The 24538-nt window shown below is 39.4% G+C and overlaps 1 protein-coding gene and 1 long non-coding RNA gene across 8 annotated transcripts in view; one reads left to right on the top strand and one right to left on the bottom strand.

Annotated features, from left to right (window-relative positions):
• CDK19 (cyclin dependent kinase 19) overlaps positions 1-24538 on the top strand; it is a 204427-nt gene that overhangs the window by 174958 nt on the left and 4931 nt on the right. For 6 of the 7 annotated variants that reach the window (XM_021091136.1, XM_021091165.1, XM_021091155.1 and 3 more), the window contains 6 exons: positions 12315-12458; positions 12758-12827; positions 18864-18936; positions 19356-19453; positions 20207-20285; positions 21072-21338. In XM_021091136.1, the coding sequence (XP_020946795.1) occupies positions 12315-12458; positions 12758-12827; positions 18864-18936; positions 19356-19453; positions 20207-20285; positions 21072-21338 (731 nt within the window). The remainder of the gene's footprint in view (positions 1-12314; positions 12459-12757; positions 12828-18863; positions 18937-19355; positions 19454-20206; positions 20286-21071; positions 21339-24538) is intronic. The other variant, XM_021091172.1, reaches the window with a different exon arrangement.
• LOC110260565 overlaps positions 19389-24538 on the bottom strand; it is a 120969-nt gene continuing 115819 nt past the window's right edge. Inside the window, exon 3 of the long non-coding RNA XR_002343821.1 lies at positions 19389-19510. This is a non-coding gene — a long non-coding RNA (uncharacterized LOC110260565). The remainder of the gene's footprint in view (positions 19511-24538) is intronic.

Below are 24538 nucleotides of genomic sequence, written 5' to 3'. Positions count from 1 at the left end.
CTCCATACTGTTTTCCATAGTGGTTGTACCAATTTACAATCCCACCAACAGTGTAAGAGGGTTCCCTTTTCTCCACACCCTCTCCAGCATTTGTTATTCGCAGACTTACTCATGATGACCATTCTGACCTGTGTGAAGTGGTACCTCATTGTACTTTTGATTTGCATTTCTCTATTAGTGATGTTGAGCATTTTTTCATGTGCCTGTTGGCCATCTGTATGTCTTCTTTGGAGAAATGTCTATTCAGGTCTTCTGTCCATCTTTCAATTGGGTTGTTTTGCTGTTGAGTTATGTGAGTTATTTGTGTACTTTGGAGATTAAGCCCTTGTCAGTTGTATCATTTGAAACTATTCTTTCATTCTGTAGGTTGTCTCTCTCTCTCTTTTTTTTTTTTATGGTTTCCTTTGCTGTGCAAAAGCTTTTGAATTTTATTAGGTCCCATTGGTTTATTTTTATTTTTATTTCTATTGGCTTGGGAGACTGAGATAAGAAAACATTTGTATGGTTGATGTCAGAGAATGTTTGCCTATGTTCTCTTCTAGGAGTTTGATGGCATCTTGTCTTATGTTTAAGTCTTTAAGCCATTTTGAGTTTATTTTTGTGCATGGTGTGAAGGTGTGTTCTAGTGTCATTGATTTACAAACAGCTGTCCAGTTTTGCCAAGACCACTTGCTGAAGAGATTGTCTTTTTCCCATTTTATATTCTTGCCTCCTTTGTTGAAGATACATTGACCATAGCTGTCTAGGTATATTTCTGGGTTCTCTATTCTGTTCCGTTTGTCTTTATGTCTGTTTTGGTACCAGTACCACACTCTCTTGATTACCATGTCTTTGTAATATTGTCTGAAGTCTGGGAAAGTTATGCCTCCTGCTTGTTTTTTCCTCCCTCAGGACTGCTTTGGCACTTCTGGGTCTTTTATGGTTCCATATGGATTGTTTGTTCTAGTTCTCTGAAAAACGTCGTGGGTAATTTGATAGGTATTGCATTGAATCTGTAGATTACTTTGGGTAGTATGGCCATTTTAACAATATTAATTCTTACAATCCAGGAGCATGGAATATCTTTCCATTTCTTTGAATCCTCTTTAATTTCCTTCATTAATGCTTTATAGTTCTCAGCATATGTGTCTTTCACTTCCTTGGTCAGGTTTATTCCTAGGTATTAATTTTGGGGGGTGCAATTTTAAAAGAGATTGTATTTTTATAGTCCTTTTCTAATATTTCAGTGTTAGTATATACAAATGTAACCAATTTCTGAATATTACTTTTGTATCCTGCTACTTTGCTGAATTAGTTGATCAGTTTGAGTAGTTTTTGTGTACAGTCCTTAGGGTTTTATCATGTCATTGCATATAATGACAATTTTACCTCTTCTCTTCCAGTTTGAATACCTTTATTTCCTTTGTCTGATTGCTGTGGCTATGACTTTCAATACTGTGTTGAATAAAAGTGATAAGAGTGGGCATTCTTATTCTAGATTTTATTGGGTGTTATATTGGCTGTGAGTTTATCATAAATGGTTTTTATTATGTTAAGATATCTTCCCTCTGGTAAGAGTTTTTATCATGAATGGATTTTGGATTTTGTCAAATGCTTTTTCTGCATCTATTGAGATGATCATGTGTTTTTTTTTTTTTTGACTCTTCTTTTGTTAATGTGGTGTATGACGATTGATTTTTGTATACTGAAACATCCTTGTGATCTTGGGATGAATCTCACTCGGTCATGGTGTATAATCTTGTTTCCATGTTATTGGATTTGGTTGGCTAAAATTCAGTTGAGAATTTTTGTGTCTATATTCATCAGATATTGGCCTATAATTTTCTTTGGTGGTATCTTTGGTTTTGATATTAAGGTGATGGTGATTTCATAGATGTCTTTGGGAGTGTTCCTTCTTCTTCAACCTTTTGGAAAAGTTTAAGACAGGTAGAAGTTCTTCTTTGTCTGTTTGGTGGATTTCACCTATGAAGCCATCTGGCCCAGGACTTTAGTTTGTAGGGGGTGTTTTTGTGACATATTTAATTTCATTTCTAGTGATCAGTCTGTTCAAATTATATATTTCTAATTTTTTTTTTTGTCTTTTTTTTTTTTGTCTTTTTTTGTTGTTGTTGTTGTTGTTGTTGTTGATGTTATTGTTGCTATTTCTTGGGCCGCTCCCTCGGCATATGGAGGTTCCCAGGCTAGGGGTCGAATTGGAGCTGTAGCCACCGGCCTACGCCAGAGCCACAGCAACACGGGATCCGAGCCGCGTCTGCAGCCTACACCACAGCTCACGGCAACGCCGGATCGTTAACCCACTGAGCAAGGGCAGGGACCGAACCCGCAACCTCATGGTTCCTAGTCGGATTCGTTAACCACTGCGCCACGACGGGAACTCCTATATTACTTCTTGATTCAGTTTTGGTGGGCTATATTTCTCTAGAAAGTTGGCCATTTCTTCCATGTTGTCAAATTTGTTGGCATATAATTGTTCATAGTATTCTCTTGCTTTTTTTTTTTTTTAATTTCTGCAGTATCCACTGAGGTTTCTATTTTTCATTTCTTAATTTGTTTGAGTTTTTTCTCTCTTATTCTTGGTCAGTCTGGCCAAAAGTTTGTCAATTTTGTTTAGCCTTTCAAAGAACTAGCTCTTGGTTTTATTGATTTTTTTTTCTGTTGTTTTTTGAATCTCTATTTTATTGATTTCTTCTCTGATCATTATGATTTCCTTCCTTCTGCTGATTTTAGATTTTGTTCATTCTTTTTCTAATTCTTTTAGGTAGTTGGTTAAGTTGTTGAGTTGAGATTTTTCTTCTTTTCTGAGGAAGACCTGTATCATTATGAACTTCCTTCTAAGAACTACTTTTGTGTCATCCCATAGGTTTTTTGTTTTTTTTTTTTTTTGTCTTTTTGCTAATTCTTTGGGCCGCACCCACGGCATATGGAGGTTCCCGGGCTAGGGGTCGAATCGGAGCTGTAGCCACCGGCCTACGCCAGAGCCACAGTAACTCGGGATCCGAGCCGCGTCTGCAACCTACACCACAGCTCACGGCAACGCCGGATCGTTAACCCACTGAGCAAGGGCAGGGACTGAACCCGCAACCTCATGGTTACTAGTCGGATTCATTAACCACTGCGCCACGATGGGAACTCCTCATCCCATAGGTTTTGAATGGTTGTGTTTTCATTATCATTTGTCTCAAGGTATTTTTGCTTTTTTGGGGGGAGGGGGCAACCCTCATGGGATATGGAAATTTCCCAGGCTAGAGGTCAAATCAGAGCAACTGCTGGCCTACAGCAACGCAGGATTGAAGCTGCTTCTGCAACCTACACCACAGCTCACGGCAATGCCAGATCCCCAACCCCCTGAGTGAGGCCAGGGATCAAACCTACATCCTCATGGATACTAGTCAGGTTTGTTTCCACTGTGCCACAATGGGAACTTCCTGTCTTAAAGTATTTTTTAATTTCTCTTTTGATTTCCTTGTTGACCCCTTCAGTTTTTTCTCATTTCTTTTCCTGTGGTTGACTTCTACTTTCATGACTTTGTGGTCAGAGAAGATGCTTGAAATAATTTTTGAACTCCCAAATTTGTTGAGGTTAGTTTTGTGCCCCAGTGTGTGGTCAATCCTTGAGAATGTTCCATGTGCACTTGAAAAGAATGTATTTTTTTGGATGTAATGTCCTGAAAATATCAATTAAGTCTAACTTTTCTATTTTGTCATTTAGGATCTCTGTTGCCTTATTGATTTTCTGTATAAACAATATCTGTTGGTGTGAATGAGGTGTTTACATCTACTGTTATTATATTCCCATCATTTTCTCCTTTTATGTCTGTTAGTATTTGTTGTATGTATTTGGGTGCGCCTATATAGCGGCATATATATATTGACAAAAGTATCATCCTCTTCTTGAATTGATGCTTTGATCATTAAATAGTGTCCTTATTTGTCTTTATGGGCTTTGTTTTAAAGTCTGTTTTCTTCTGATATGAGTATTGCAACACCTGCTTTCCTGTCTTTTCCATTTGCATGAAATATCTTTTTCCATCCCCTCACTTTCAATTTATATGTGTCCTTTGCCCTAAGGTGACTTCTTGTGTGAAGTGTATTGTAGGCCCTTGTTTTTTTTAATCCAGTCTGCCACTCTGTGTCTTTTGATTGGAGCATTCAGTCCGTTGACATTTAATTTAAGATAATTATTGATAAATATGTATTTGTTGCCATTTTAACCCATGTTTTCTAGTTGATTTTATGTTTCTCCTTTGTTCCTTTCTTTCAGTTGGATGATTTCCTTTTACTTTATGTTTGTGTCCTCCTCTTTTTAGTTTTTGTGAATGTATGTTTGGTTTTGATTTGTGGTTACCCTGTTTCTCAAGTATGTTAACTGCTTCCTATATCTGCTTGCTTTAGCCTGCTAGTCATATAGGTTCAAACACATTTTTTAAAAGAGTCTAGATTTTGTTATTTTCCTTCTCCACATTTTATGATTTTGATGTCTTTTTTTTTTTTTAACATTTTCATGTTTGTCCTTTTGCTGCTGTTCCTTGTGTTTATCAGTAGGTTTTTTTTGTTTGTTTGTTTGTTTTTTGTTTCCTTTTAGATCTGTATACAGGCTTATTTAAGTGATTACTTTCCAATTGTGATTCCCTCCATCCTATATCTTCTTTTTTATTTAGAGGAGTTCTTTCAGTATTTCTTCCAGAATGGGTTTAGTATTGTCTCTCTCTTTTTTTTTTTTTTTTTTTGTCTTTTTGCCATTTCTTGGGCCACTCTCGCGGCATATGGAGGTTCCCAGGCTAGAGGTCTAATCGGAGCTGTAGCTGCCAGCCTATGCCAGAGCCACAGCAACGCGGGATCCAAGCCGCGTCTGCAACCTACACTACAGCTCATGGCAACGCTGGATTGTTAACCCACTGAGCAAGGCCAGGGATCAAACCTGCAACCTCATGGTTCCTAGTCAGATTCGTTAACCACTGCGCCACGACGGGAACTCCAGTATTGCTGTACTCTTTCAGTTTTTGTTTGTTGGAGAGATTCTTTATTTTTCCTTCTGTTTTAAATGATATTCTTGCTGGGTAGAGTATTCTAGGCTTCAGATTTTTCCCTTTTAGAACTTGAGTATATCTTGCCACTCTCTTCTGGCCTCTAGTGTTTCGGTAGAGAAATCAGCTGTTAGCCTTATGGAAGTTCCCTTATAATTAACCCTTTTTTTTTTTTTTTTCCTCTTGCTGCCTTTAGAATCCTCTCCTTATCTTTAACTTTTGCCATTTTTATTATAATGTCTTGGTGTGGGACTGTTTGGGTTCAACTTGTGGGGCCCTCTGTGCTTCCTGCATCTTGATATGTTTCCTTTATATTTGGAAAGTTTTCAGCCATAATTTCTTCAAGCATATTTTCAATCCCCTTTTCTTTTTCTTCTCTTGGGAATCCCTATTATGCCTGTTTTATATTATCCCATAGATCTCTTATTTCACTTTCATGTTTTTTCATTTGGTTTTCTGTCTGCTGTCCTGATTGAGTGATTTCCATTATTCTATCTTCCAAGTCACTATTTCATTCCTCTGCAGTATTAATTCTGCTCTTCAGTGCCTTTTACTCAGCTTATGTCTCTGCAAATGAGTTTTATAATTTTTTTTTGGTTCCTCTTTATATTTTCTGGTTCCTTTCTAAAGTAATGTGCATTACTGTTTATATCTGCTCTTAATTCCTTCATATTCACTCTTAATTCCTTCAGTATTTTCACTTCTTTTTGAACTCTGTGTCTGTTAGACTGCAGAGGTCTGTTTCATTGTTTGCTCCTTTGGGGGAATTCTCCTGTTGTTTTGAATGGTTCCTGAGCTGCTTCATTTTGCTTCTCTTTTTCTTATTCTGTGAGTTTAGGGAAAACAACTACTGTAGTCTTGGAGGGCTATTTATATGTGAGAGTGCCCCTGGGTGTTCTGTGAGGGCTTACTATTTATTTATTTATGTTGGCATAAGGGCTGCTTTTGGTTTGGATGCTTGCAGTCTCTTTCCTCAGTGTGTCCAGGGTATTACCCCTGTGCTACTATATGTGTGTGTGTGCTTCCAAGGAGATAGAGTCATTGGGACGGGATAGTAGCCAATGTCTGGTTGCTGGGCCCTTGACAGTGGTGAGGACCCACAGGGAGACTACTCCTGGTTGCAGGGCCCTGGAAAGTGGCAGTGACCCTCAGGCAGGTGTGGGTGGTGCCCAGAGCATTTGACAGTGGCAGCAGCAGGGCATGTGCATTCCCAGGGGAGTAAGAGCAACAACAGGTGGTGCTTGGTTGCAGTGCCCTCTTCTGTGCCAACCTCTGAGGTGACTGGGGCCGCAGGTGGTGCCTGTTCATGGACCCCTGGTGGTAGTGGGCCATGCCCACTTCTGGAGTCTGAGATGGCTGCTATGGTTTGCCCCTGCTGCCCATAGCCCACACAAGAGGCTCTGTGTTGCCCAAGAGTCTGTGCATGCACAGAAAAAGATATTCCTTTGGTGGTCCACTTCTCTTCCTCTCACCCTCCCCAACAATGAATGATGCCTTGCTTCTGAAGGCCCAGGCCTCTTCCTGGGTTCCATTGGCTATGGTGCTCTATTCCCCAGCTCATGGTGCACTGCTCCCTAGCCCCTCAGGCTGTCTCCACACAGCTAACCCTAGTCTCCTACCTGGAACTGACCCCCAGAGCCAGGTCTTGGCACCCAGCCCCCTCCTGAGTATCTCAGGCTGTGGTGATCAGGGGCAGTAGTACTGATGGTTTGTGAGGCTCTCTCTCTGCTTTGTCCTCCTCAGTCCACCAGATCTGCTTTTCTCTGAGGGTTTGAGGTCTTTCTCTCTCCACTAATCTCCCCATCAGTTAGGTGGCTTCCCAGGGTGTGGGTTCCTTTCCTCTTTCACATCTCCCTTTCAGGAGTGCTGTCCCATCCTGATTCCCCTTTTATTTTTCTTTCTTCTCTCTCTCTCTCTTTGTTCCTTTTTTCCTACCCAGTTATGTGGAGGGTTTTTTGCCCTTTTTGGAGGCTTAAGGTCTTCTGCCAGCGTTCAGTAGATGTTCTCTGTGAATTGTTCTACATGTAGATGAGTTTTTTTTTTTTTTTTGATGTGTTTGTGGGAGAAGGTGAGTGCCACATCTTACTCCTTTGCCATCTTGATCCTCACTCTGAGAAGGAGTCTTTTAAAAAAAGAAAGCATTTTCTTTCAGAGGATAGAAGTATCTGATCCAATTTAGTTGCTATAGAAATGGTAACATGCAAATTTTATTTTGTACTCACCTACTATTGATCAGAAAAACTAGACAGAGGTTTAGAAGTGTCTTCTTCGCAAAAAGGGAAACAGAAAAACAGGAGTAGTATAGTATTGGAGAGAGCCCCTTCTATTTGGGGAAAAGTTAGACCTTTCCTAAGCAAGAAGCAATGTGACTAATCTTTTTCTCTTGCCATTACAATTATTATGGCAGTTTCTCCATTAAGGTAGGAAATAGAGCCTGAGTAGATTAGCCGTGCACAGCATCTTGCCATCTCACCAAGTGAAAAAACTGAGTGAGAAAACCTGTTCTAAACACAGTCTCTGTAGGATTTAAAATCCACTTCAGAACAGAGGCAGTAGAGGTTTTTCTAACTGAGGGAGTCAGGAAGAGAGAGCTGTCCTCAAACCGAGGTATTGTTTTAGAGGAGGTACAAAGAGAGGGTAGGGAGGGAGTCAACAATATGATTGATGTGAAGGGCTAGTTCTATCAGGTGCCTAAATTTCCTAAGTGCTTTTCTTTAAGTTTTCCTTTTCTTGAATTTTCTGTTTACTTATATTAGACTAATATCTGTTTTGACTAATTTAACGGCTTTTGTTGAGTTCTGTTTGATTAAAGTTACTTAAAGTATAAAATTATTAAAAGTAGACAAGTAGGAGTTCCCATTGTGGCTCAGTGGAAACGACTCTGACTAGTATCCATGAGGACATGGGTTCAATCCCTGGCCTTGCTCAGTGGGTTGGGGATCTGGCCTTGCTGTGTATGTCACAGACGCTGCTCAGATCCTGATTTGCTGTGGCTGTGGTGTAGGCCAGCAGCTGCAGCTCCAACTGGATCCTTAGCCTGGGAACTTTCATATGCTGCAGGTGCAGCCCTTTAAAAAAAAAAGAGAGAGAGAGAAAGAAAAGAAAAAGACAAGTAAGCACAACCCTTTCTCTGTTAAGCTTTTGAAAAACCTGGTGGCATCTAGAAAACTACAAAGGAAGTTCTTACCTTTGAGAAGATTAGACTCCTGAGTAACCTATTCATGAGTAAAAAGGGAAACAAAAATTAAAACATAGTAATGTTCTCATTCGTCAGGTGGTCTGCTTTCTGCAAAACTCAGATACCAGAACATATTTATACTTCTTTTGTTTAGGGATTAAGACCCTAGCACAGTATGCGGTATTGTAATTTTTCATAAATACTGCCTAAGGATTTTGTTGTATTAATGAGAAAGGCTATGGGTAGCCACAGCACTGTGAGGAAAACCAGTGTGTGTTTGACAATAGAGGAGTGTGAGACTGACCTTCAACCCGTCCCCCCGTCCCCTGGCAGTTGAGCCCACAGTAAAGCCCCTTATCAGAGGCTGCCATGCTATCAGCTCTGGACAGTGGCAATGTCTATGAAGGAAGAACTACAAAAAGCAAATGGAAGGAATGCAGTAGTCCTTAGAATAAGCCCGACTCTATTTACATTCCCGCAAGTGACTGAGGGGTTGTATTTGTGAGACATTTAAGATTTTGTTTGCGTTTCCTGTGATTAGGTCTCTCTGTTGAGAACAGTAAAATCTCCTAGACAATCTCAGAAGGCACCAGAGGCTAGAAGGAGACCAGAAGTGAGCCAGTGCAAAGGGGAGTGTTAGTTGGAAGCCACAGGTGGTGCCTTACAACAGAGTTGATGGTGAGATAACCCAGAGCACAGGGTGGGAGTAGAGGAGGTGATCACAGCAGAAATCTACGTCATCAGGCTCCTGCCGAGCACTGACCTTCTGTGTCTGGAAGGGAGCATCCCAGCAGGAAAAAGCAGGTTCAGCTAAAACCGTTCTTGTTAAACTAAATGGACCCCCACCAAAATCGGTCCCACTCTCAAATTCTCACTCAGCAAATCCATGGTAGCGAGGCCCATGTTTAACACGTACTTCTGGTGATTCTGTGGTATGTGGGCCCCCCATTTGAGAAGCACAGTTTTATGAATATTTTCTGATTAATTGATCCACTGTCGGAAAAAAAAATAGATTTTTTTTTTTGAAATGAAGATAATTGGGTATGAATTGGAAACCAACTGTATTTCTTATTTCCTCAGGGTAAGGAGAATTGAAATTGTATTTTAACCAGTTTGCAACTTAATTGCTGAGTTAAAAAAAAAGGGGGAGAGAGAGATTTACCAATTAAAGATAAAAATATAATCACTAATTTTTAATTTTAGTCAATCCCAATTATCCATTCTGGATAGAAGTTAGGAAAAAAGTTAAGACACAGAAAAAGAATAACCCCCACATTAGTTATCTTACGCTTGAAATATATTCAAGCAGACATAATAAATACACACATATTCACGCATTCTTATGATTCTCCATACCTGGTTTATATTTGAAATGAGTATTATTTCTATTCAGATCATAGAAAAAAGGAGAGTTTGATGACTTGATATTGGTGAAGGTTTATGGAGTGACCTTTAGCGGGGGAGGTTAAGTGTTGGGGGGAGTGGTGGGAGAGAGAGAGAAAAGAACAAGTCATTGATAAAGGATTAAGCTGAGAAATGGGTATAGATGGTGCAGGAGCCGGATGACCATTTAAAATTAGATGCTGGGAGTTCCCATTGTGGCTCAGTGGTGTAGGTTGCAGAAGCGGCTTGGATCCCGAGTTGCTGTGACTGTGGTGTAGGACAGCAGCTTAGCTCTGATTCAGCCTCTAGCCTGGGAACTTCTATATGCCGTAGTTGTGGCCCTACAAAGCAAAAAAGAAGAAGAAGAAAAAAAGTAATAAAATAGAATAAATCAGATGCTAATATGAGGCAGGCCACCCTAGAATTTAACTTTACCTGCTACACTGAGGTTCTCCTAGAAATCTAGGTACTGGCTCCTGTCCTTTGAATAGAGGGCAGACCAGGACCTGGCATGCCCAGCAGTTTGTGGTAATAGTCTCCCTTGACAGCATCTGGCACGAGGAGAGATGAGACTGTCAGAGACGGCCATATCAGGGGCAATAGTGACAATCAACATGATATGCTGAGAAAGAAGAATTAAAAAGTAGACACTGAAAAGTATTGTTATTCCATTCTTTAGTGCTGTGTCTTCTTGTGTCATTAAGAAAAATTAAATTACATTTTATTTTTATTTTATTTTTCATTTTTTTTTTTACTTTTTGCCATTTCTTGGCCTGCTCCCTCGGCATATGGAGGTTCCCAGGCTACGGGTCCAATTGGAGCTGTAGCTGCCAGCCTACACCAGAGCCACAGCAACACGGGATCCGAGCCGCGTCTGTGACCTACACCACAGCTCACAGCAACGCCGGATCCTTAACCCGCTGAGCAAGGCTAGGGATCGAACCCGCAACCTCATGGTTCCTAGTCGGATTCGTTAACCACTGCACCATGACGGGAACTCCCTAAATTACATTTTATATCCTCTTAAGATGGCAAGTAATGGTGTAATAAAAATGGTTATTGAAGGGATATGTTCCCGTTATCCAAAAGGCTAACTTATGTGGAAGGAAACCATCCCTGAGTGGAGTCAGATACAGGAGACATTGCTATATATCTTTTTTTCATTTGTGATTTGTTTCATGAAATGGCATACCAACAGTCATTCCAGCTACTAGATCGCTTGTCTACACAAGTGATGCCCATGTTTAGAAGACTGTTAAACATTGTACTTTTCTCTGCCATGCCACAGTCTGTGTGTTACTCTTTTCAAAAAAATACTCATTAAACAGCATTTAAGTGGGCAAATATGAAGTATTCTCACAAAAATTAATTCACAGGTACATTTAGCAAAGCATTGTAAATATTATAGTCTTAGAATCTAAATTACTGTTTTTCAATAGGTAAATAGAATAATCTATAACTGGTTATTTGAAATAGTTTTTAAAAAAGAAAGCTTTGGAAGATGTCTAACTTTGTCCTAGCAGGTTGGAGGGTTGGAGCAGCATCTAAGTTGAATATGTTCAGATAACATCTATCTCTGCTGATGTCATGCAGTGTCAATATGTACCTGTATTTAGCAGCTTCTAGGAGCTACTCTGTTCAAAAAACTGAAGTTGGTGTCTTTCAGACAAAAGCTGTTTTTCCCAATCATTTCATGTGATCTATACCGTCTAGACTGACAACACAGAAATTCTGCTCTTTCATTATGCATTTGATTACTTTATTTATTTATTTATTTATTATTTTTGTCTTTTTAGGGCCTCACCTGTGGCATATGGAAGTTACCAGGCTAGGGGTTGAACCAGAGCTATAGCTGCTGGCCTACACCACAGCCACAACAATGCAGAATCCGAGCCATGTCTGCAACCTACACCACAACTCACGGCAATGCTGGATCCTCAACCCACTGAGCCAGGCCAGGGATCGAACCTGCATCCTCATAGATACTAGTCAGATTGGGTTCTGCTGAGTCACAACGGGAACTCCGCATTTGATTGCTTTAAGAAATGTATCACCATACCTGATGATAGTACTGTTTTAGTCTATCATATCTTGAGTAATATGCTCTGTATTAGACTATCAATTGAATGCTTTGGCAATTAAATTATTGATAGTGGTTAGAAAGGTTTTAGCCTAAATGTAAATTTATTGCTTGCTAACTTGAGTTTCCCAAGCTTATCTTCATCACAAAATTTACAAGTAAATGTTTATTTTTTTGGCTTTCAATCTGTTATGTGAGGATATAGCTATTTCATGTCATATATATGTTTTCTTAATATACTTATTGTATTTTGTATATTGCTCCACTGAAAAGTTTTTAAAAATTTTTTTTTATTTCAGGGATTCTTTTCTATTCACAGTTGACATACACTATTATATTAGTTTCAGATATACAACATAGTGATTTGATATTTTTATATAAGATAATCACTACAATAAGTCCAGTTACCATCATCACTCTACAAAGTTGTTACAGTTATCATTGACTATATTCCTCATGTGTTCTTTACATCTCTGTAACTTATTTATTTTGTAGCTGGAAATTTGTACCTCTTAATCCTTGTTACCTATTTCGTACACCTCCCCCCACTCACAAAAGTATTTTTATATGTATGTTGTGATTATACCCAGAAATTATAACCAAAGAAACATAATAAATGTGTATAAAAACTTGTTTTTCTTCCTTCATAGATATATGGGCAATAGGTTGCATATTTGCTGAATTGTTGACTTCAGAACCTATTTTTCACTGTCGTCAGGAAGATATAAAAACAAGCAATCCCTTTCATCATGATCAACTAGATCGGATATTTAGTGTCATGGGGTTTCCTGCAGGTAATTTATTTATTTTTTCAAAATAATATTTGAGGAGGCTCAGCAGGTTAAGGATCCAGTGTTATCACTGCTGTGGCTCTGGTTATAGCTGTGGCACAAATTCAATCCCTGGCCGGGGAACTTGTGTATGCTGTGGGGGGAGCCAAAAAAATAAATGAAAAATAGTCATATTTCAAAAACATTATTTTGAAAAGTATATTTTAAGTAGTTTTATGTACATTTGAAAGCTAAAATAACTAGGAAATTTTTTATGAGTAACACATTATTTCCTATAACAATATCCAATATTTTTTTGTAAGATAAAGACTGGGAAGATATTAGAAAGATGCCAGAATACCCTACACTTCAAAAAGACTTTAGAAGAACAACGTAAGTAATATTATATTACATATAAGTAGTATTCAATGGAAATCTTTTAAAAACCAGATTTTGGTTATTATTTAAACTGGAAACTTAGATGTTAGTATATTAGTTATGTTTATGACTTAAAGAAGATATTTCTTTCTTTTTTTTTTTTTTTTTTTTTTTTTTTGCTATTTCTTGGGCCTCTTCCGCGGCATATGTAGGTTCCCGGGCTAGGGGTCGAATCGGAGCTGTAGCCAACGGCCTACGCCAGAGCCACAGCAACACGGGATCCGAGCCGCGTCTGCAGCCTACACCACAGCTCACGGCAACGCCGGATCGTTAACCCACTGAGCAAGGGCAGGGACCGAACCCGCAACCTCATGGTTCCTAGTCGGATTCGTTAACCACTGCGCCACGACGGGAACTCCTAAAGAAGATATTTCAGATGTGGTTAACATACATTCCAGCCCTGTTATTTAAGTATTTTAAATACTTAAGCTATCGTATTTAAAAATTGTTAAGAATTCTAGGGTCGGAGTTCCCGTTGTGGCGCAGCAGAAACAAATCTGACTAGGAACCATGAGGTTGCAGGTTGGATCCCTGGCCTCATTCAGTGGGTTAAGGACCCAGCGTTGCCATGAGCTGTGGTGTAGGTCACAGACGTGGCTTGGATCTGGCGTTGCTGTGGCTGTGGCATAGGCTGTCAGCTACAGCTCCAATTGGACCCCTAGCCTGGGAACCTCCATATGCCGCAGGTGTGGCCCTAATAAGACAAAAATAAAAAAGTTTAAAAAAAGAATTTTAGGGTCAATAGATAGTTCAAATGCCTGTCTCTTCTGTTGTAGAATAATAAAGGGCTCAGTTCAAGGGTACACAACTATGATTTGTCTTTATCTGAGTAATGATTGGTGACTGAAATGCTGGGCTTGGCAACCAGGATGGGTAGCAGGAAGAAGAACACATGGCCTGGGATCTGAATAAAACAAACTGGTGGGGACTTGAATGATAAGTAGAAATGAGAGGAGTTTGTTATAAATATGCACACCTAGAGGAAAAAGTGGAAGAGGTTTTCTCTTGGGTAACGTAACAGAAAAATTTCATGACAGGATGGCTTGTAGGAACAAAAGCAGACATCATAAAGAGAAGCAGAGAAAGGCTCTGATCATTTTGGCCTCTCTTTTACACAGTCCTTGGTAGGGTCCTTGCCTCTATCTATTTGTCTCTTAAAGAGAGCACTGATGTTGCTCAAGGGTCTGTCTTGGGCTCCCTTCTCACTCTAGACATTTCCCCAGGCAGTCTCTGTGATTTTTTTGGCCACATGGGGGCTATTGCTGATAACTCCCAGCTTATATAACTTACTCAGATTTCTTTTCCAAGTTTCAGACCAATTTATCTAACTGCCTTATGGAATCTCAACCTGAATGTCCCATAATACTTCAAAATATGTCCCATAATACTCCTAAATGTCCCAAAATACTTCAAATACTTCAGTGTCCCAAACTGAACTCTTTACTTGCCCTCCCAGCCCTCTCCTCCCACTGAGGACGTGGCTCCATGAGTCACCTAACTGGTCAAGCCGAAGACCTGAGAGATATCCCCGATCCTTCCTCTACCTCACCCTCTTCCATTTTAGCCCCCAGTGTCCAAACAGTTAGTAAATCTAGTCAATCCTTTGTTCTAAATATCCTTTGCATCTTTATTTCTCTCTACCTGCCACTCTTACAGATGACACCACTGCCCTCTCTCACCTGGAAACCTGCAGTGGCCACCTCCATGGTATTTCCATTTGATCATGTCAGTCTTCTGGTTGCTCTTAATTCATCACGGCTCTCAATTCCTTAGTGTGGTTAACAAAGCCATGGCTTCTACATCACCAAATTCATCTCCTAAACCTTGGCCCACTTTGTACTCTATAATGTAGACATCATGAATTTCTTTAAGATCCTCAAAACTTGAGCTTTTCTTGACCTCTGGATTTTACAATATGTTGTTCCCTCAGTCTAGGATGCACTTTCCTCCCACCCATTTCCTGTTTATCCTTTCTGTCCTGATGAGGCCTCCCCTGACCTTCCAGGTCTGTTAGGAGCTCTGCCTGTGCACTCCTATAGCATCCCGTGCTGCCTCCCTCAGCTCTGATCACTTTGCTCTGCAGTTGGCTTTCCCTCGAGAACATGGATTGTGCCCACTTTATAAACCATTGTATGTGTCCCTAGGGCCTGGTACATAGTGCATGCTCATTAGTTACTTGTCAAATGGGTATTGAATGAAAGTGGTTCAAATAATTGAAGATACTCCAATAATATAAAAGATGGAGAAAATTAATGAAACCACTTAACATTTTATTTTAGTAAAGGCTGAAAGAAAAATTTTACCTAAAATGATGGTATTTACAACAACCAGAAATAAAAGGAGAGAAATTTTAAAAGATAAATTTAGTTAGAAAAGTAATGGGGGGGGGGGGGTCTGTGGTGGTACAGTGGGTTGAGGATCCAGTGTTGTCATTGCTATGGCGCAGGTTCGATCCCTGGCCTGGGAACTTCCACATGCCTTGGGTGTGGCCAAAAAAAAAAAAAAAAAAAAAAAGAAAGAAAGAAAGAAAAGTAATATAAAACTTCCTAAGCAAACAATTTTACCCACATAATAGCAAGCTACTAATACATAAGACAAAAAAGGGATTTGTTAAAAATTAGCTAAATCTAATGCAATACATACAAGTCACTAAAGTAAAATAAAGAAAAAAAATCCAGAAAGTGTTATTTCAAATGAGATAAAAAGTAAAAGAACTGTAACTGCAATGTATACATCTAAGGATGACCTGACCCCCTTGCTGTACAGTGGGAAAATAATAAAAACAAACAAACAAACAAATTATACACACCATGGCTAAACTATGTAATGCAAATAACATACTAGTGATAATAAATGGACTAATGAATGAAAAAAAAAAAAGTAAAAGAATAATAATTTGTTTTCACTATATCAGATAAAAAGAAATGAGCCAAAAAAAAAAATTACTCTGTAAGTGAAGTGGGGAGGATAACAATAGAAGTTTCTGTAATCTTTCCAAAATGTCAGCTCTTACTAGCTCATTAGAAGGCAAAATGAAAATAAAAGTAAAAGGAAATAAATAAGTTGACTTTAAAAATTGAATGCTGAATAAACATGATCTGATAAGATGCTTTATAATATATAGAGACTTTGAATTACTTTGAAAACTGTTCAGCTCCTAAACTATAGCAAATCTGGAAGGGAATGATTCAGAAAATGACAAATAATTCATCTTAACTTGAATACTAGGAATAAGAAGAAACAACCACAATGGGAATTGAGTAATAGGATTTCTCAACTTCAAGACATTTTATATTATGATAGAAACAACTAACTTAGAATCTTGAGTTAACCCAGTAATCAGCTGATTCAACATAAAGACCAAAGCCATGTAGAGAGACTCCATTTCTACATAAACTTTAAAGTTTCTTTCCATTGCCAAACTTAATGGCTACCTTGCCAATAAAAATGTTCCTGGTATTGGAGGAAAAAAAATTTTTTTTCACATGTGGCAGAGATTTTTTTTTTTTTTTGGTCTTTTGTCTTTTTGTTGTTGTTGTTGTTGTTGTTATTTCTTGGGCCGCTCCCGCGGCATATGGAGGTTCCCAGGCTAGGGGTCGAATCGGAGCTGTAGCCACCGGCCTACGCCAGAGCCACAGCAACTCGGGATCCGAGCCACGTCTGCAACCTACACCACAGCTTACGGCAACGCCGGATCGTTAACCCACTGAGCAAGGGCAGGGACCGAACCCGCAACCTCATGGTTCCTAGTCGGATTCGTTAACCACTGCGCCATGACGGGAACTCCAGATTTTTTTAATTTAAAAAAAATTTATTTTTTTAATTTAGTCTTTTTAGGGCTGTACCCTTGGCATATGGAGGTTCCCACGCTAGAAGTCAAATTGGAGTTGTAACCACTAGTCTACACCACAGCCACAGCATTGCCAGATCCAGGCTGTGTTTGTGACCTGTACTTCAGCTCATGGCAACGCTGAATCCTTAACCCACTGAGCGAGACCAGGGATTGAACCTGCATCCTCATGGATACTAGTCAGATTCATTCCTGCTGAGTCACAACGGAAACTCCCACAGAGTTTTTTTTTTTTTTTAAATAAAATACCTAATGTTGGCATATTTACTTTATATGCTACTGCTGAGAATGAATGCTTCTCAAACTGTGATGTACCTACAGATCACCTAGAGACCTTGTTAAAAATACAGATTGTGGGAGTTCCCATTGTGGCACAGTGGAAACAAGTCCAACTAGGAACCACGAGGTTGTGGGTTCGATCCCTGGCCTTGCTCAGTGGGTTAAGGATCTGGCATTGCCATGACTGTGGTGTAGGTTGCAGACAAGGCTTGGATCTGGCATTGCTGTGGCTCTGGCATAGGCCAGCAGCTACAGCTCCGATTAGACCCCTAGCCTGGGAACCTCCATATGCCGTGGATGTGGCCCTGAAAAGGACAAAAGACAAAAAAAAAAAAAAAAAGAAGAAAGAAACCAACCCTGCCTTCAACTTGATGATCTCAGATCCTAGACTCCAGAATTGTGAGGAAATAAATTTCTATTAAGAAAAATGCAGATTGTGATCCAGAATCTGGGATAGGGCCTAAGAATCTGCATTCCTGGTGCAGGCTCTCAGGTTCCATGTTGCTGGTCTGAGGGCCAGGTTTGTGTGGCAAGGTTCTCAAGCACATAAAAGGCTTTTGAAATGTACATATCCTTTGACCTAATAATTCTAAGAATTTATCTGAAGAAAGCAATAAAGCAGCCACACACAGCTAAAATGAGGCACTTAAGGCTTTCACAGAGCTTAACTAACTGCCCAAGATCACACAACTGGTAAATGACTGAGTCAGTGTCTGGTAGGGGGTCTCTGATTCTCACTGCCATGTAGTTCTCTCTCCCTATCATGTTACCAGATTTACCTACAAGGACCTGCATTTTGTAACTTTTGTGAAACAAACATCATTAGTAACAGTAAAAAATATACAGCTACTACAAATAATAAGTTGAAAGACCATTTGGCAAGGAAAAACTTTTATAAAACAACAGTAAATTAAAAAAATTAGGACAATTTATATGGTATGTTTCTAATTTTATAAGAATGAAACAAAAATGCCTCCGTATTTATATCATATATATATCTATGTCTAGAAAAAAAATGCCAAAGGAAAATGATCAGACCCTTGACAGTGTTTTCTTTATTGCTGAATAGCTTGATTAAATGAGTGATTTCAATTTTTTCTTAATATTTTTCTATATTCCCTAAGGGTTTTTTAACCAAAAATATAAACTACTGTTTTTTGATCTTTTTATTTGGAAATGTTTTATATATAGGAAAGAATTATATATGCTTGAAATATGTAGCCTATTTAGAACAATAAAATGAATACCCATTTACTCACTCTATACCATATCTGATAGAGAGTATCTACCTAGGAAGGGAATTGCTGAGTCATAAGATATTCATATTTTCACCTCTAGTGGTTAATGCATACTTATTTTCCAAAGTGATTGGAACAATAGAAACGTTTACATGCAGTGTGTAGCAATTATTTCTTCACATATTTACCAACATTTGGTTACCTGTTCTTTTCTCATTGGTAAAATCAACAGCTTAAATTAACACATACCTTACAGGAAAACCATCCTGGCATTTTCCATTAAAAATGTAAATTGTGGAGTTCCTATTGTGGCTCAGCGGTAATGAACCTGACTAGTATCCATGAGGATGCGGGTTCAATCCCTGGCCTCGCTCAGTGGGTTAGGGATCTGGTGTTGCCGTGAGCTGTGGTGTAGGTCACAGATGTGGCTTGGATCCTGCGTGGCTGTGGCTGTGGTGTAGGCCTGCAGCTGCAGCTCTGATTCAAGCCCTAGTCTGGGGAACTTGCATAAGCCACACATGTGGCCCTAAAAAGCCAAAAAAAAAAAAAAAAAAAAAAAAAAAAAGAAAAGAAAGTAAATTGTGTGAGTGTTCTCAATAATGTGTGATTGTCATGCCTTTGCAGATACGCCAACAGTAGCCTCATAAAGTACATGGAGAAACACAAGGTCAAGCCTGACAGCAAAGTGTTCCTCTTGGTAGGTGCGCCTCTCCCAGACTGGGAAGTAGGATCCTTAGCACAGCCCTCACCCCACCCCCCCTTACTGTGGGATTGTCCCAGCTTTTCCTCCTCTTTACAAAGAAAAGAAAGAGGAGGATATTGGAGCAAAATTAAGTCTTTTGAGATGTCACCCTTAATTTTTAGCCTTAATTTTTGCTAATGGTTTATCAGCATAAAAATCATTAAATTCTAAAAGGGCTTCAATATTAACGATAAGTGCCAATTTCATGTAAATGTGTGTCTTCTAATGATTTCTGCCAGTTTCACATTAATGTTGCCGTGAGCTGTACAAAATGGTGTTTGATATTAATTCTGTTAGACATTAACACAAAAGTCAAAACATGGACTTGTAAACAAACTTTGCACGTACTATCAATTTCTTACGTATTATTCTAGCTTCAGAAACTCCTCACTATGGATCCAACCAAGAGAATTACCTCAGAGCAGGCTCTGCAGGATCCCTATTTTCAGGAGGACCCCTTGCCGACATTAGAGTATGTATCCTTCCTTTTCTGCGTGCTTGGCTCCGAGGTGAAGATGTTGGATGGTGGCTGAAAGCAAGAGACGCTCTTGTTACTAAAGTATTTTACTTTCTTCGTTAATACTACCTCAGAGAAAAAGTAGTCAAGAGACAGATTCTGTGTTTTGACACAGGCAAAGCTGTAGGGAGGTGTGAATGAAAGCAAGTATTTTAGGAATGACCATTAATCAGTTTTACAGATAAAAACTAAAGCTAAGACAGATGGGACTTTCACAGACGGCTCAGCCAGCACAGTGTACACCAAACCAATGTAGGGAACTGAAATTTAAAAATTCTGTGTTATCTGCTGTGCTGCCAAACCCCTCCATTTCCTCAGCCTTGTTACACCCACATGTATACATTGTGCTTGGATTTATTAGAGGTGCAGCTTTTCCTGAGGGACAAAAAAATTATTTTCATTGTTGAAGCAAATGCACATTTAGTTATTTTCAGTCCTGATGAAGTGTGAATGGAGAAAGTTCTGTGTCTTACATGTCAACTAGCTAATAATCGCAGCTAAGATTTGCCATTGAAAGTGGAACTAGTGTAAAACTTAGACGACAAATTGTCCTTTTCTTATTGCTTAAATTATGTTGAGAGGCCAATACCAGCCACAGATGAAGAGTAGGAAATAAGGGGGGAAAAGTACAATTTTAAATTAACAAGGTCAATGATAAGTGTAGATTTTAGGTCATGACATGATTTTTTTTTTTTAAATGATTTTTAGTGTGTTTGCTGGCTGCCAGATTCCATATCCCAAACGAGAATTCCTTAATGAAGATGAGCCTGAAGAGAAAGGTGACAAGGTATAAACTATACTAAGGGAAGGGTAATCTAATAATTCCTATAAAACTACCTTTTATTTAATTATGTATTTACTTTATTGTAGATGTACTTTGCCATTTGAAAGATTCTTTCACAGATAAATGAAATTCCAGATTTGCTTTATACATATTTTATTCCCTGATTTTTTTTTTTTATGGCCACACCCACGACATACGGAAGTTCCTGGGCCAGGGACTGAATCCAGGTCCTTTAACCCACTGCACCAGGCCTGGGATCGAACCTGTGCCTCCCCAGCAACCTGAGCCACTGCAGTCGGATTCTTAACTCGTTGTGCCACAGTGGGAACTCCCATTCTCTGGTTCTTAATTTTTGCCTTTTTTGTTTGTTTTGTTCGGTGTCATTACCATCACTTTACGCAGGCTGCTTTTAAAGCATCATTCAGTCCTTTGATCGTAACTGACTTCACTCCACACAGCCCTACTTTTCCAAATTGATTGAAAAGACTATTCTAGCTATTTTAATGAGTTGCTGTCTATTTCCTCTGTCCCCGTGGGCCTTCAGTGGGATATCTGTGACTGGTTTGGAGGATTACTATGCAATCTAAATGAACTTTAGAGAATGAGTCCTGTTCAGGGCTCAGCACTTTGACTTTGGAGGATGCTGTATTCCTTGGCCGCTCCATTCTCTGGTCGGTCCAGTCACTATAGTGTCCCACAGAGATCACTCCCCAGTTGCTCATCATATCATATAATGGTAGAGTTAATTTAGTTCCATACCAAGCTTACTTTTTTTTTCCTCTTTATAAGAATCAGCAACAGCAGCAGAACCAACATCAGCAGCCCACAGCCCCTCCACAGCAGGCAGCAGCCCCCCCACAGGCACCCCCACAGCAGCAGAACAGCACCCAGACCAACGGGACGGCAGGAGGGGCTGGGGCCGGGGCCGGGGGTGCCGGGGCAGGGCTGCAGCACAGTCAGGACTCCGGCCTTAATCAGGTGCCTCCAAACAAGAAACCGCGGCTAGGGCCTTCAGGCACAAACTCAGGCGGGCCTGTTATGCCGTCAGATTATCAGGTACCTCCCCAGATTTTATACTCTTTAATGTTCATACTGTTAAAAAGGAAAATTCAACTGAGTAAATTTTAAAGGTCTTATTGGCTTTATTCAGTGATTCATGTATCAGGCAGTATCTCGTCTAGCAAATAGAAAGACTCTCTGAAGAGCCGTAGAAAATGGAAGACTCTTAGAAGCAGAAGGAGGTGGGACAAGGAAGTTATTCTAACAAAGGGCTGATTGTTTTTTTCCTTTGGGGGACTATGGGGCCTGTCAGGTGTATTACTTCACTAGTGCTGACCAGGAAATTGCAGACTAACTGGATATGATTACATTCCTGGGGGAGGCTGAAACTGCAGTCAGGTTAGGAATTAAGTCTCAGTTTGGTGCCGTGGGCTTAGCACAAGTGACTCCATTTGGAGCCTCATGTCTCTTTTTTTAACAATATCTTTTATGAAACAGGAAGTCGGTTTATAATAGATCATTTTAAAATTTACCAGCAAATTAACTCTAAAGTTTGACTATATAAACTGTATAATCCTGTTTCTAGGGCATTATATGAAAATGAAGATTTTTGTCATTTTATGTAATTTTAAGAATTATAGTTTTGTTTCTTGACTTGTTTGTCCTAAAGCTCTGAGGAGGGAAGGTGAGGCAGTCATTTCCTCCTGAAAGAAAATCTCTCATTTCACACTTGCAGGTGCCTTTCAGGTTTGGGTCAGAAAAAGATACTTAGATAAGCAATTGAAAAGGGGAAGGAATGGTGGTTTATTGTGAATGAGGTAAGCAGTGTACTTCAGAAGGATGTGCTGTCACTGAGGAAATAAGCAGTACGTGCCACTGAAATATAGAAGAGAAAGGGACTGAGATTGAGACTTCTCAGGAATAACTGCTAAATCTCACTAGAAATAATTTTGATACTAGAAAATACTTTTTGTTGGAGTTCCCAATGTGGCTCAGCGGAAGCAAATCTGATTGGCATCCATGAGACGAAGGTTCCATCCCTGGCCTCACTCAGTGGGTTAAGGATCCGGCATTGCTGAGAGCTGTGGTGTAGGTGGCAGACGCGGCTCAGATCCCTCATTGCTGTGACTGTGGTGTAGGCCAGCGGCTCCAGCTCCGATTCGACCCCTAGCCTGGGAATCTCCATATGCCGTGGGTGCGGCCCTAAAAAGCAAAAAAGAAAATACTTTTTCTTAAGATTAAAAAGAAAACTATAGTTGTACTACTAATGCAGGAAATATAAAAAGAAACAAAATCTAAGGATTGGTATTTGGAGAGAGGGGTAAGAATACTGGTGAAAACTATAGAGAATCTTGGGGAAAAAGCTTTCAAGGTAATAGCAAGTTAAGAAAAGATCTAAGACGAAGGGGGAATAAAACCAAAGATTAAAAAAAAAAAAAAGAAGGTTTAAAACTATAGTCCCTCAGGGAACTGGTGGAGGAGGAGCACTTAGGAGAGAGATAATAGGAAACAAAACCACAGGCAAGGGAGACATAAACTCACTGATTAGGAACTGGAATCAAGAGAAGCAGTACCAAGAAAGACATAATAAATAGCTGTCTAAATGGGCTTTACATTCTGAATATCTTAACACACTAATGTGTTTTTGTACAACTACTTTGGAAACTTCTCCTGGAAGAGTCTTTGCGAGCAGAGGAGGATATAACAGCACTTTCATTGGTTCCAATTAAACTAATCAAGGCATCAGTTTTGATCTACTAAAACAGCTTGCTATTTGTGTAATAATCATGAACATGTTTGAAGTTTACTCTAAACTCGGGTTCCCCCTAACAGTAGTTTATTCCTATTATATGAGCCACAAACCTTTACTATATACTGGCTCATCTTTGTGCGTCTGATTGTGTTATAGTCACTTGATTACAGTTAATTGTGGACAGGTTACTTAACTACTTTATTTATTCCTTTCAAATCCAAGAGTTCTTCAAATGCTTTCCTTTGTCCATACTGAGTTGTCTACTTAAAAATAAAACAGCATGTCTCTGAAATGAGTAGCTAGGTCAGCTAGTTAATTGGAGAGACTAGCAATGAGGGGGTGAGAGTCCCATTGCACCTGTTGGTGACTCTCATTATTGACGTGCTTGCTCTTTATCCAGTATGGAGGAGCTCGCGTGCTGAGTCTAATCTGCTAAAGTCAAAGCAGTTGTAGCCAGCCTGGCAATTGTAGGCCTTGTAAATGGAAAGAACATTTTTTTTCATAATAAAATAAAATGCAGTTAGGATTTGTTATAATTATTTTTGTAATAGTTATTTCCCCAATACAGTTTTTTTTTTTCTGCTGTGCATCATGGTGACCCAGTTACACATACATGCATACATTCTATTTTCTCACATTATCATGCTCCATCATAAGTGACTAGACATAGTTCCCAGTGCTACACAGCAGGATCTCCTTCCTAATCCATTCCAGTGGCAATAGTTTGCATCTATTAACCCCAAGCTCCCAATCCATCCCACTCCCTCCCCCTGCCAGTTAGGATTTGGAAAGACTTCTTACAACAGTACAACTAAGGAGAGTTATATTATGTAGGAAGGAGTTAAACAGAATTATTTTTAGCCAGGACTATCTTATTGCTCTGTTTTCTTGGACCATCTGTTGCAAGTCCGATTTGGCTGCCTTTTGCGTACTGAGTGGGACAGCCTTGCTGATTTGTCCTTCCTTAAACCGCCAGTGCCACCTCAAGGTCATTTACATTTTTAACTCCAAGTAACAGCTTTTTACGTATGATCTTTCCCACCTTGCTCACAGGAAGAACCAGCTTTCTCGGCATAGCCAAAGTCACTGACTCCAGCTATATTTCTGTTTAACTAGACACCATGTTCTTATTCTGTAGATGAATTTTACGTATTTTTTATATTTGTCCTTGGTACTATGAAGATGAATATTTCATTTAAGGTAATAGAAATACATTGAATTGAAATTCATTTGTCTCAGCCTTCTCTTGAGGGCATTTTCACATATGAAATTTTCAAAATACTAAATATTACCTTAAGTTTCTAAAAACCACTTATTGCTGCCACACCCTACCCAAGCTGGCCTTGCTTTGTCATCAAGGTGGTGCTGCTAATGCCACTCCAGCATCTATCTCTGAAAACTCTTTCCCCTAAAAATTCTTTTTCTTTTCTTTTTTTTTTTTTTTTGGTCTTTTTAGGGCCTAACCTGCAGCATATGGAGGTTCCCAGGCTAGGGGTCGCATCGG

This window comes from Sus scrofa, chromosome 1 (genome assembly GCF_000003025.6).
Source record: "Sus scrofa isolate TJ Tabasco breed Duroc chromosome 1, Sscrofa11.1, whole genome shotgun sequence".
NCBI lineage: Eukaryota > Metazoa > Chordata > Mammalia > Artiodactyla > Suidae > Sus > Sus scrofa.
This window is presented reverse-complemented; position numbering and strand designations above follow the sequence as displayed.